Raw genomic sequence first — 12,257 nt, 5'->3', positions numbered from 1 at the left:
GTTGCATACATTACAAAGGCTCTGAGATTTTAGCGTATTGACAATCATATACCAGACACATGCATCAGAGATTTAATGCTCAAAACAATCTTATCAGGAAGACACTATTATTAATTCTATTTTACAGGGAAATGATTTTAGGGGAAGAGATGTGAAGCAACTTGTTCTTGCTAGGGAGATACACCTGATACACCTGGATTTTTGAGTGATTTGTCGTTATACAACTGTACTTGCTTATTAATTAACTGATGCTGTTTGCAGATGGATTAAGAGGAAACTTAAATTTTTTTAAAATATCTGAAATTATTGGATGCATGTGAAGCAGTTTTATTCCCCCAACCTTTCTAAAGCAAACCCTGAGTTCTTAATGCATAATTGTTGATTGATTAGTGGTAACCAAATAAGCAATCTGAGATGAACTTTAATGAATTAATTATTAATAGATGATATTCAAAAAAATGGTTATAACTCTACTAAACCAGTCCTCCCACATTCACAATTTTAAGTAGTTTGTTACTGGTTATATTTTGTAGTGCTTAATTGAAATGAAGACTTTTGTCTTTGGGTTTTTTCTTTTTGTGAGGAGCTACTTATTGTATTTTGTCTGTTTTCTTTTGCTATAGTCAGTACACATGGCTACCACTGCATCAAATGTGATTTGCCTTTTATCTGAATCCTGCTTCTCTAAATGCTTGATTGTAGTGCAGCTTCCTGTCTTATTCTTGTTAACAAGATCAGATCCACTGTCACAGTTCCAACCTGTTAGGATACTGCAGCGTGAAGCTCTGAGGCGCATCTTGCTGCTCTGTGCTTGTGATTTTAGACAATCCTATCTGCACGTTATTTCCTCGCATGCCAATTGCATCACGTATCGAAGTCTAAAAGACATGGCAATAAATGCACCTACTTATTTATTAATTGATCAAATGTTTGGTCATTTGGTATTTAAATGTATACTCTACTTCTTATGAAATTCTGTAGCATATATTTGAATTTTGAGTTCCTTCTGAGGTAAAAAAAATTTTGGAATCAGTTAAACTATTGACCAGTTCTTCTTGCCACTTCTTTCTGTCTTTTTACTGCAACTTGTTAGACAGTAAGGAAATTTAAAATACCATAGATTGTTAGCCTTCTGGTTCTTACATAATTGCTTAAAACTGACGTCTTTACAGCACCCAGTGTGATACTACAGAAAAAAAAAATGTTAAATTGGAAAACAGGAATTCAAGAATTACTACATGTGATGTTGCTAATTAGGTGAGCCAGCTTGGATCAGGATGCTCCTATTCTCTGGGTTTCATATTCCTCACATGTAAAGTTAGGGGGTTGCACCCCATAATCTCTAAGGTCACTTCCAATTAGAACATTCTAGGGACATTTAGGTCATTTTCTTGTTTTTAACACCAGCCACAAGCTATTGAAACATTTATTTTTTAAAATTATATACATATACGTACAACATAAGATTTATATCAATATTCATATTATCCTTTCTTTACTGGCTTTTAAAAGACTTTGTTGCCAAGTACTTCCTGTACTCCAAAATTCATACTTCTTTTTTTTTTTTTCTGACACAAAGTCTCACTCTGTTGCCCAGGCTGGAGTGCAGTGGCAGGATCTCAGCTCACTGCAACCTCCCCTTCCCAGGTTCAGGCAATTCTCCTGCCTCAGCCTCCTGAGTAGCTGAGATTATAGATGTGTGCCACCATGCCCGGCTAATTTTTGTATTTTCAGTGGAAACGGGGTTTCACCATGTTCACCAGGCTGGTCTCAGCAATTTCTTTCCATGATTATGTTAAGAAATTATTCAAATCTATAGATTCTAGAAAAGACTGAGTTTTTTTAGCCATACCCCTGTTTTACTACAAAGAGTTAGTAATTGGAGAAATCATTGTTTGACTTACTTTCAAGATGCACAGTAATTTTTTATGGTGCCAAAAGAATTCGTGAATGCATTCATTCTCTCATTTACTCAACAATATTCAGTAGAAAACTGTTGAAAGTATTTTAAGTAGAAGATGTGAGGAATGTCTTTGAAACCCTTTAATTCCTGTCTTATCAATGACAAGAAAAGATCCACATGAGAATAGTGCCCAAACTCATAACTGATGCCCAATAACTTGTTAAATGAATGGATAAATGAGTCAGTCAACCAGTTACTCAGGTGATTAAACACAGAAAGATATATTCCCTTATTCAGGGCTCAGGGTAACCCCACAGAGGTACTAAAATATGAAAAATGTTTATCATGTGTTACCATTCTCCTTGGAAACATGTTTACATTTTGAGCAATTCAGCTATAAAATATGGCATCTTGATTATGCGCCTAGATCTAAAGCAGTGGTTTTCATACTTTAATGAGATTAGAATCACTTGGGGTGATTGTTAAAAATGTAGGGCCTCATCCCCAAAGACTGATTCAGTAGATCTGCGATGGGGTTTGGTAATAATTTTTCACAGATCTGCCAGGTGACTCTAAATGCAAATAGCTATAAACACATGCACTAAAAGATACTAGCATCTCTTATTTAGGCTTCAACTTTTCATCATTTATTTAATGTATTTGTAAATGATGTAGCTTTTTGTGAACCTTAATTAAAAATCCATCTCCTCCAATAAGTTGATGAGAACACTGTGCACAGCATAGTGAAATACTTTGGGTAAACAATGATGATTATTAAGGTAATTTATATTACATAGGAGTAATCAAATAAAAACCAGGGGACACGTATTTCAGATACTTATGAAAACATTAGATTGACATTTGGTTAACTGCACCATTTTTACATCAGCAGTCTATATGAGAAAAATATAAGTATTCCAGGAAAGGTGGACAAACAACGGTTTCTGATAGTTTCAGTTTGTGTTTGCTTGTCTTAAAATAAATTATTCTTGGCTGAAAGTTTTATTCTGTGAGGTAATCATTACACGAGTTTCTAATTCAGGCCACTAATGGTTGTATGTTTCTATTACTTCCACAGAAGAATCTAATAACCCTTTTCATATAGGCAGAAAAATATATAATACCCATTGACTACAAAAAATAGAACATTTAAAGCTAAATGAGAATTAGAATGACAGTGAAAAGCACGCCTAGGTTGGGATTATTTAGGTGTTTAGTGGATTTAACATGATGGAATAAAAGACTTTCTATTCAGAAAAGATTAGGAAAGAAGATGCTTTTAATAATGTAGAAAAGTCTTATTGGTAGGATTATTTTAATTTTGCATTTTTTAGAGGATGTTTGGCTACTGCTTTTGTGATTTTTTTTTAATATCTCCGGAAAGTTCCCAAGAAACCTTAAGAGTTTTGCACATAGAGGTTTATGTAGGTTGTTTTTTTAAATCTGTAATAAACTTTAAAATGACTCTTAAAAATGTAGTAACGTCTTCATTTAAACAATTTAATACACTATGGCTCTGTCAGTTATTAATCTCTGTGATTAGAGTTTTGATGTGGTGTAGAGTTGTAAGTTGCTTAAACTGTAGTAATTGCTGGATTAAGAACAGTGGTTCACACCTGCAGTCCCAGCTACTTGAAAGACTTAGGTGGGGGGATCACTTGAGCAGGGAGGTTGAGGCTGCAGTGAACTGAGATTGCGCCACTGCAGTCTATCCTGAGTGACAGAGGGAGACCCTATCTCAAATAACAATAATAATATAAATTAAATAAGGTAATGGCTAACTTGGTGTATTGACAAGCTTGTTTCAAAGTTGTGTCCATTTTCCTGTCCTGTTGGGTTTGCATAGTCATTCATGGGAATTAATAAATGACAACGTGGAAGTGGACTTAATGGTTCTGTCATTGGTCATTCCTGTTCAGATTTTATGTTTTTATGTGAGATCAAGTGGTAGATTCTTAGTTCCATTACCTATAGAAGTATGCTTGTGTTTTCTGGCCCTAATAGTAATGATGGAGTCTGCCTTTTAGACTTCAAAGAATGCTCCCATTTGATCCTAACAGAAATACTATGAGATAGTTAAAGTAGATGTCTTTTTCTTGATTTTTTTTGGAAGGAGAAAAATTGATCAAATATATACAGTTACTGAATAACCAACTGTATTAGTCCATTTTCGTGCTGCTGGTAAAGACATACCCAAGACTGGGCAATTTACAAAAAGAAAGAGGTTTATTGGACTTACAGTTTCACATGGCTAGGCACAGGCAAACCATATCACCAACTGAAACTAGAAATCACATCATCTGATATTTATCTAGGGATTTTAATTGTACAATAAATTGACTACAGTTATATTTACCTAATTACCAGAATTATGAGGATTACAAAGTGGATATTTTAATCCTTTTAAAATGAAGATAGAGATAATTTCTTTGCATTAAATTATAAACTCATGATCAATAATGTTGTGAACCCTTTGATCAAAGTGATTGATCAAAGTGATTATCCAGGATTACTTTTTAAAGTAATACTTAGAAAAATTTAGCTTGTTAGTTCCAGCTTAATAGAAAGTGAAGTCCATGCTGCTTATTGGTGAACATGTGGCTATATGTCTTTGAATATGTTTCTTAATATTGGCCATTAACTATTAAATTGACTTCTCAAAATGTTAAAATGGACAAAGTCCCTTTTCTTCTTATAATTAGCTTTCTATTCCTGCTTTTGATTGTTATTCTCCAAGATGACTGAGTTAATTATACAAATATGGTGAGCACAAAACATATTACTTCAAAGGGATATCTCCTTAAAGAACATGCAAATGACTCTCCAGTTTTGAATAAATTCGAATATTGACGTTAATCTCCTTAGAATCCTAGTGCTTTAACTTGCAGAGCATTGCTGAATTTAATACTACTTATAAAACTTATTATTTTGACCATTTTGAAATATGTTTTTCCTGTATTAAAAAATTAGAGATCAAATGACAGGATTATTCTTATTATCCAGATTTGTATGATGTGTTATAAGCTGTGCATTGTTTTATTCAGTATTCATGACCTTTTAAATAGATGTTAATAGTGTTTTCATTATGAAGATTCCATAGCTAGTAAAGTGATAGGAACTGGAACTCATAATTTCTGACTACAAACCCTATTGTCTGTCTACTATATTACTGCTATTTAGTTAACAAAAGAAGGTTTATTTAGAATTAATTTACATTTTCTTAGGAAATCTTCCTATGTTTTCTTTTGGTTATTTAAAGTTTATAATTATTCCGTAGATATTTTTCTGGAAATAGAATTTAGAACTTAAATGTTTTCATTGAATATCTTCATTGGCAAATCTTGCCTTAGTACTTGTAGAGTAAAAGGCTCATGTTGAATCACATTACATGTGTAGCTAAATAGATTTTATTATTTTAATGTAGGTTTGAAAACCATTTATCGAACATTTTTTTTTTCTTTTGAGACAGAGTCTTGTTCTGTCACCCAGGCTGGAGTGCAGTGGCACGATCTTAGCTCACTGCAACCTCCGCCTCTCAGGTTCAAGCGATTCTCCTGCCTCAGTCTCCTGAGTAGCTAGGATTACAGTCGCCTGCCACCATGCCCAGCTAATTTTTGTATTTTTAGTGGAGATGGGGTTTCACCATGTTGGCCAGGCTGGTTTCAAACTCCTGTCCTCAAGTGATCCACCCACCTTAGCATCCCAACGTACTGAGATTACCAGCTTGAGCCACCACGCCCAGTCACAAAATATTTGACCCAGTACATATACATGTACAGATAAATCTGTATATTTATCTGCCAAAAATGAAAAATGCCTATAGTCATGGATATATTATTTGAATATTATTTATAATATGGAAATACTGGAAATTATCTAGATATCCTCCAAAAGAATTACCTGTATTTTGTACACTATTTGATGAAATTTGATGCAGCCATCCAAAGTGATCACTCTGGAAATTATTTAGCAAAATGAGAAAATGCTTATGCTGCATCGTTGAGCATAAAAGGTCACCAAATAATAGCTATACTATACAGTTTTTTAAAATGTATGTATACATTCAGAAGACTGGATGAGAAGAGAAAAATGAGCCACAATGTTGTTAGAATTTTCAGACTTAATTTTACATTCTGTGTTTCAAATTCTCTATGATAAATGTCATAATTTCTTATCCTGTTTTTAATTATGAGATTAAATTTGTTGAATTTATATAATTTGTCAATTATAATTTGCTAATGTAGTAGTATGTCTAAGAGATTTATTTTGGGGATCAGCATAAAGTGTCCTCGAGCTTATCAGAGAAACCAGATCAAACCCATACTGAGCAACCAAGGGATAGATCCCATTTTATTGATGATGTCTATTAGGAAAAATGTGTTTTAGAAGCTTTGGGAAGTTCATGTTCCCATAGTTACCCCACAATTCAGATGCACATCTAATGGTTGGTAAATTTCCAGTCCCTCTGGCCTGTACCTCTCTCCAGTACAAGTTTTCACAAGAGATTTTCTCTTCTTTATTTTTTCAAAGGCAAGAATAATGTGAGAGTAGCTATTACAGTATGTTTCTTTTGTCCCATTTCTTACATCAGGAAAAACCATAAGCTGCAAAAAAATAAAAATATAAAAGAGTCAAACATGCATATTATGCAAAAGCAGTTGACTAAGTTTTTTTAACCTCAAAAAAGTTTGGTTTTATGACACATTCTGAGCTAATTCTTAGTTATTAACTCTGCTTAAATATTTGTAGAATTCTTTCTAAATGTCTCACAGGAGAGTAAAGAATGTGAGATTATAATAAACCAATCCTTAACCTGTAGAACCCCACCCCCTGCACACACATGCAAATATATACACACAGAACCTAAATAACTTCAGGTCTTCTTTATTGTTAATGTGGGAAAGATATAAACTACATAGGAAAAATAGAGTGTCAGTTCCCTGCTGCCAGTTCATTTTGAGCATATTCAAGAAAGCAGGAATTACTGAGGAGCAAACAGCAGCTGAGAGAGATCACTTATAGACCTCCTGCGAGTTTCCTGTTTGGTGATGCCTGCATTGACATAGATTTGCTTAAACAGAAAAGTAGCCCTTTTGTTTATGCAGTAGTGTATATTTAGCATACACACACACACACACACATAAAACTTTTTATCATTATTTAAGGTAGGCACTATACTCTTCCTGAGTGTAGTGATGAGCCTCACATACAGTACATTTTGATTAGGTACTGGGTACTGTTTTAGCAAGCTCCATAGCTGATGCTAATGTTCAGCCAGAGAGGAGGATAATTATTCTGGGTAACAGCTTGATCATTTTTGCTTTCTAAGTTATAAATCTTGGTAATAATTTTTTTGGTGTGTTCAATAAGATAAATACACTAAAAAAAAAACCCAGAATCTTGAATAACTTTTAAAGTCGTTTTTGTGTTCTTTATAACTCTTGAGTGTGGTGATGAATGACACTGGCTCATTGTATGTATTTGGAACACAAAACTTTAGCTAGCTTGAGGTTTCCAAGTAGTGCAAGATATCATTTATAATGCTCTTTTTTAAGATGTAGCATGGTACAGATTATAGTATCTCTTTCTTTAAGAAGCACTTTCCTCAGTAATAGGATATGAATATAATATGGGGAAAACACCCAAATTTAAATACAATCATTTTATTTATGTAAATCCAAGAAAACCTTTGCTTCCTAAGTTATCGCAGGGTTACAGTTTCTCTTTCTTGCTTAACTTCAAAATAAAGTGCTTAATATCTGCGTTTGCTATTTGTGAAAAGATACTTTTGAACAGTTAAAAACTGTTTTCTTGAAGCTTGAAGGAAGAGCAGGAAACTATTAAAAGGACATTCTGTGTTTTAGATGGCCCTCTTGTGGTAAAAGGGTCAAAATATCCCGAATGAAGACTGCTTTTAAATAGTAAGAGTCAGAATTGCGCAGAGGAATGAGAAATAATGTTTTCGCCTTTTCCCTAAGATCTCGGTGGCAAAATTAACAGAATTGTCAAATATAAAACAAACAGACATAACAAAACCAATCTTTTTTTACTGCTTTATATAGCTACCAAGTGAATCTCTGAAGATCAAAAAATAACTCCCGGAAACATTTTCATAAAAAGCTATCAGATTTGATTTTGTGTATTTTTCACTTGGAAATAATTTTATATTTACACAAAAGTTGCAAAAATGGACCCAAGAGTTTCTGTCTACCCTTCACTGACCTAAATATTAATATCTTGCATAACTGTGAAATCTCTCCTAAGACCAGAAAAATTAACATTGATATACTGCTGTTCAACCAATCTGCAGACTTCAATCAAATTTTACCAGTTGTCCTCCCAATAATCTTTCTGTGACTCCAGGATCCTCCAGCTTGTGATAGTATCTCAGTCTGTCTTGCATGACCTTGACACTTTGGAAGAGTAGTAGTCGGTTATTAAGTAAAATATCTTTCCATTCACTTCGTCTGATGTTTCATCTTGATTAAATTCAGGCAGTAATACATCTGCTGTGATTGTGTGCCCTTCTCATTGTATCGTATCAATAGGTACACAGTGTCACTATGTCTCATTATTGGTGATATTAATTTTGATCACTTGGTTAAAGTGATGTTTGCCATGTTTCTTTACTGTGAGGTTATTATTTTCCCTTTGCAATTCATAAGTATATCAACACCATTTCAGATTGTATTTTTACCATAATTAATATTATACCTGTATTTTCTTATGGGCATTTATACTGAAATGGAGTTATAATTTGTAACTAAACTAGGAAATGCTGAAGTTACTTTGTTGCCTTGTTTGAAAATCATTTTTCCCCTTTCATCTGTAGCCTTCTATCACCAGTCTTGCACTTTAAGTTAAAATCTTCAGAAAGCTGCTTCTTGTTCATGTTGACTAAACCTCATGTACTTAACGACCTCAATAGGTATGTCGAGAGTACCAACGTGGCAATTGCAACAGAGGAGAAAATGATTGTCGGTTTGCTCATCCTGCTGACAGCACAATGATTGACACCAATGACAACACAGTCACTGTGTGTATGGATTACATCAAAGGGAGATGCTCTCGGGAAAAGTGCAAATACTTTCATCCCCCTGCACATTTGCAAGCCAAGATCAAGGCTGCCCAATACCAGGTCAACCAGGCTGCAGCTGCACAGGCTGCAGCCACTGCAGCTGCCATGGTGAGTAGAGATATCAGCTCTCTCCTTGTTAGCAGTCAGAAAAGCAAAGTGAGCAACTCTATCTGACTACAAGCTATTCATTTATTAACCTTTTTTAAAATAAAGTTGCTGAAGATATGTTTGTTCAGGTATCCCAGACAATATATAAAGAAGTTACTTTCACAGAAGTGAGGGTAACTCCTCAAATGGTTCAGATTGCTCCTACCCTTGGCCTAACTCTTAATCTGTCTTATTCTGGATGTAGGGTTTCTGAAATCTCTGCTTTGTAAAGAACCACCTGTCTCCTTTTCAATTTAACGATATTGCCATTTTCGGTCTTCTTATTTCTGTGTGCCATCTAATCAGCCATTGTTTTCCTTTGGTGTGTTCTTTTGCACATCAAGGCTCTTCTTCACATATATCTTGCTTTTAACAATAACATGATCTGGAACTATTTAGGAGAATTGTTCAACAAAATTGTTCTTAGAATTAGCTACAGGATTTTGAGTAGTATACTCTCTAGATTGTCTGAAATAATATTGTGGCATAAACATAATAGTAACACTAGAGAAGCTTGACTATGCCATTATATAGAAAGGAGAGAGACAGCAGTACTCAAAGAGTTAGAAACTGGATCATTAAGAATAGCTACTAAACTATATTCTCAAGGTAAATTTTAATGTGATCTAGTAGCTGATTTTAATGAGCCCATTCTTTGTTCTTTGCTTAGCTGTTTTAATGTTGTCATTTTTTACATAAATATGTGACTTAAATCAATGAAATACTCATTTTAAAAGTTACTGTGTAGTATTTCATAACAGTGATATTAATCATGAGAGAGATCTTTTCTGTGTTTGTTTATGGATACTTGAGCAAAAATACAGAAGGCAGACTCTCTCCTCCTCTCTTCCTTTCACTCTTTTTTTTTCTGTTAGAGTATCTTGTTTGTAATTAACTACAAAGAGGAGTTATCCTCCCAATAACAACTCAGTAGTGCCTTTATTGTGCATGCTTAGTCTTGTTATTCGTTGTATATGGCATTCCGATGATTTGTTTTTTTATTTGTTTTTTCTCACCTACCCAAAAATGCACTGCTGCCCCCATGATGCACCTCTGCTTGCTGTTTATGTTAATGCGCTTGAACCCCACTGGCCCATTGCCATCATGTGCTCGCTGCCTGCTAATTAAGACTCAGTCGGCTGTCAAATCACTGAAGCGACCCCTCGAGGCAACCTTTGACCTGGTACTATGACCTTTCACCTTTTAGCTTGGCATGTAGCTTTATTGTAGATACAAGTTTTTTTTTTTTAATCAACTTTAAAATATATATCCTTTTTTCTGTTATAGAGTTATAAAGTACAATGAAAAAACTGAGTGTGGTTTCCTGACAAAATTAGTAGAAAGACTATAATCTAAGTACATAGATGGATGTCATACAATAAAAGATTCTGAAAGCCCAGCAGCCCACATTCAGTTTAACTACATTGTAGAATGTTCTAAAGAAATAGTTGGAGGACATAAAGAGTGTATTTTTGACTGTATATTTATGTACCTGTTTGGTTAGCATGGCTTTAGTGGTAGAATTATTTACATTTTAATATTTATAGTTCAGTATTTAAGGAAAAAAACTTGCATGCTCTGGGACATTTGCATGTCTAGGTAGATCTGGGGGGAGGAGCAGTGGGTTAGTTTTTATTTTATCTGTTTCAGTCACTCTGTACAATTAACTATTAACATTGCTTATACTTGTCAATCCTCATGGAGCGCGCAGTGCGGCTTTTCCTCTTTTCCCAAATCAATGGCTTCTCATAGAAAGCCTGAAGCATTATGGGACCTAAAGCACTTTAACACATTATAACATGTGCTCTTGTACTAGTGAGATTTTGTTTTGGACAAAAATAATGCTTCCTTTAAAGCTTTTATCTTGCTTTTTTTTTTTTTCTTTAATTTTTTATTCATTGGATTTTTTCCCTCGGGTAGTTAAGTGCTCTGCTGCTTGCTTGCTCATGCTTCCTAACAATTTTAGCCTTCGACTGATTTTTCTTTTTTCTTTTTCTCTTTTTACTGGTATTTGTTTTTTATACTCATTCACTAAACAGGGAATTCCTCAAGCTGTACTTCCCCCATTACCAAAGAGGCCTGCTCTTGAAAAAACCAACGGTGCCACCGCAGTCTTTAACACTGGTATTTTCCAATACCAACAGGCTCTAGCCAACATGCAGTTACAACAGCATACAGCGTTTCTCCCACCAGGTAAGGGGTGGGGTTTCTTAATAAATGAATCTGATGATCTACAGAGAGTCCTACTGTTAGAGCAGATAAACCACACCCCAAGTTTGTTTGTAATTATAGATGAGGTGTCAGGTAAGGTGGTCAATGATGGAAACTTATCTGAGGTGTCTCATGTGGTTTTCCTTAAAAAGTAAGGATTTTCGCTTAACGAAATATGGATTAAGGATCAGTGGTATTTTATACATTTATATGTGTTTGTGTAATTTGGAAATGAAATATAGTTCTCTTGTTTTTCTCTTTCCTCCACACTGTTATATGTCTGTCAAGCTATTTTATGATACTTTCTTGCTGTAAGACCCCTTTGCCTTCATTATTCCATAGAGTTAATTTAAATTATGTAAAACAACACTTTCAGTTTTGATTTTTATTTTTCAGCCTTTTTGTTTTCAAGGTCAAGAATGAAAAAAAACTATGTGTTCTAGAGCTCTTAAAAAGGGCTCTTAGTGGCATCAATCAGTACACTGCTTAAAATTTTGACTGTTCCTAAGCTAATATTGAAAGAGCCCTAAGTGCTCCTCAATGTTTAATTTATTATGGAGTTCTACATTTGTGGTTTCAGCTTATTTTCAATTTGGTAATGGATACATAATCTAGAATTATTCACACAAATTGCAAAGTTTAAAACACAGACTAGCTACTCATTTAATTACCTGGAAATTTACTCTTTTTATTCACTCTGAATTTATTTCAGAAAATACATATAAACTTATTATTATCTGGAATTTTACTAACCAGAAACTCTAATCTCACTTTCCTCTTTATCGCTTCACTCTTATTTTGAGAATACCATGGTAAAAGACTTACTTAATAAAATATTTTATTAATTAAATTAATGATTAGATATATATGTCAAAAATCCAGCTCCCAATTTTATATTAGACTATATTGGCAGTATTT

At 34.0% G+C, this 12,257-nt stretch overlaps 1 protein-coding gene across 29 annotated transcripts in view; it reads left to right on the top strand.

Moving 5' to 3' along the window:
• The window catches only part of MBNL1 (muscleblind like splicing regulator 1), a 220,110-nt gene that overhangs the window by 190,818 nt on the left and 17,035 nt on the right, over window positions 1-12,257 (top strand). For 21 of the 29 annotated variants that reach the window (XR_004182249.1, XM_031663667.1, XM_031663659.1 and 18 more), the window contains 3 exons: window positions 8,832-9,089; window positions 10,258-10,311; window positions 11,168-11,321. Coding sequence is in view for 28 of the 29 variants with exons in the window: in XM_031663667.1 (XP_031519527.1) it covers window positions 8,832-9,089; window positions 10,258-10,311; window positions 11,168-11,321 (466 nt within the window). In the remaining variant the exon portion in view is untranslated. The remainder of the gene's footprint in view (window positions 1-8,831; window positions 9,090-10,257; window positions 10,312-11,167; window positions 11,322-12,257) is intronic. The other 8 variants (XM_031663676.1, XM_031663668.1, XM_031663675.1 and 5 more) reach the window with 1 other exon arrangement.

Source organism: Papio anubis, chromosome 2 (assembly GCF_008728515.1).
Source record: "Papio anubis isolate 15944 chromosome 2, Panubis1.0, whole genome shotgun sequence".
NCBI classification, from domain to species: Eukaryota; Metazoa; Chordata; class Mammalia; order Primates; family Cercopithecidae; genus Papio; species Papio anubis.
This window is presented reverse-complemented; position numbering and strand designations above follow the sequence as displayed.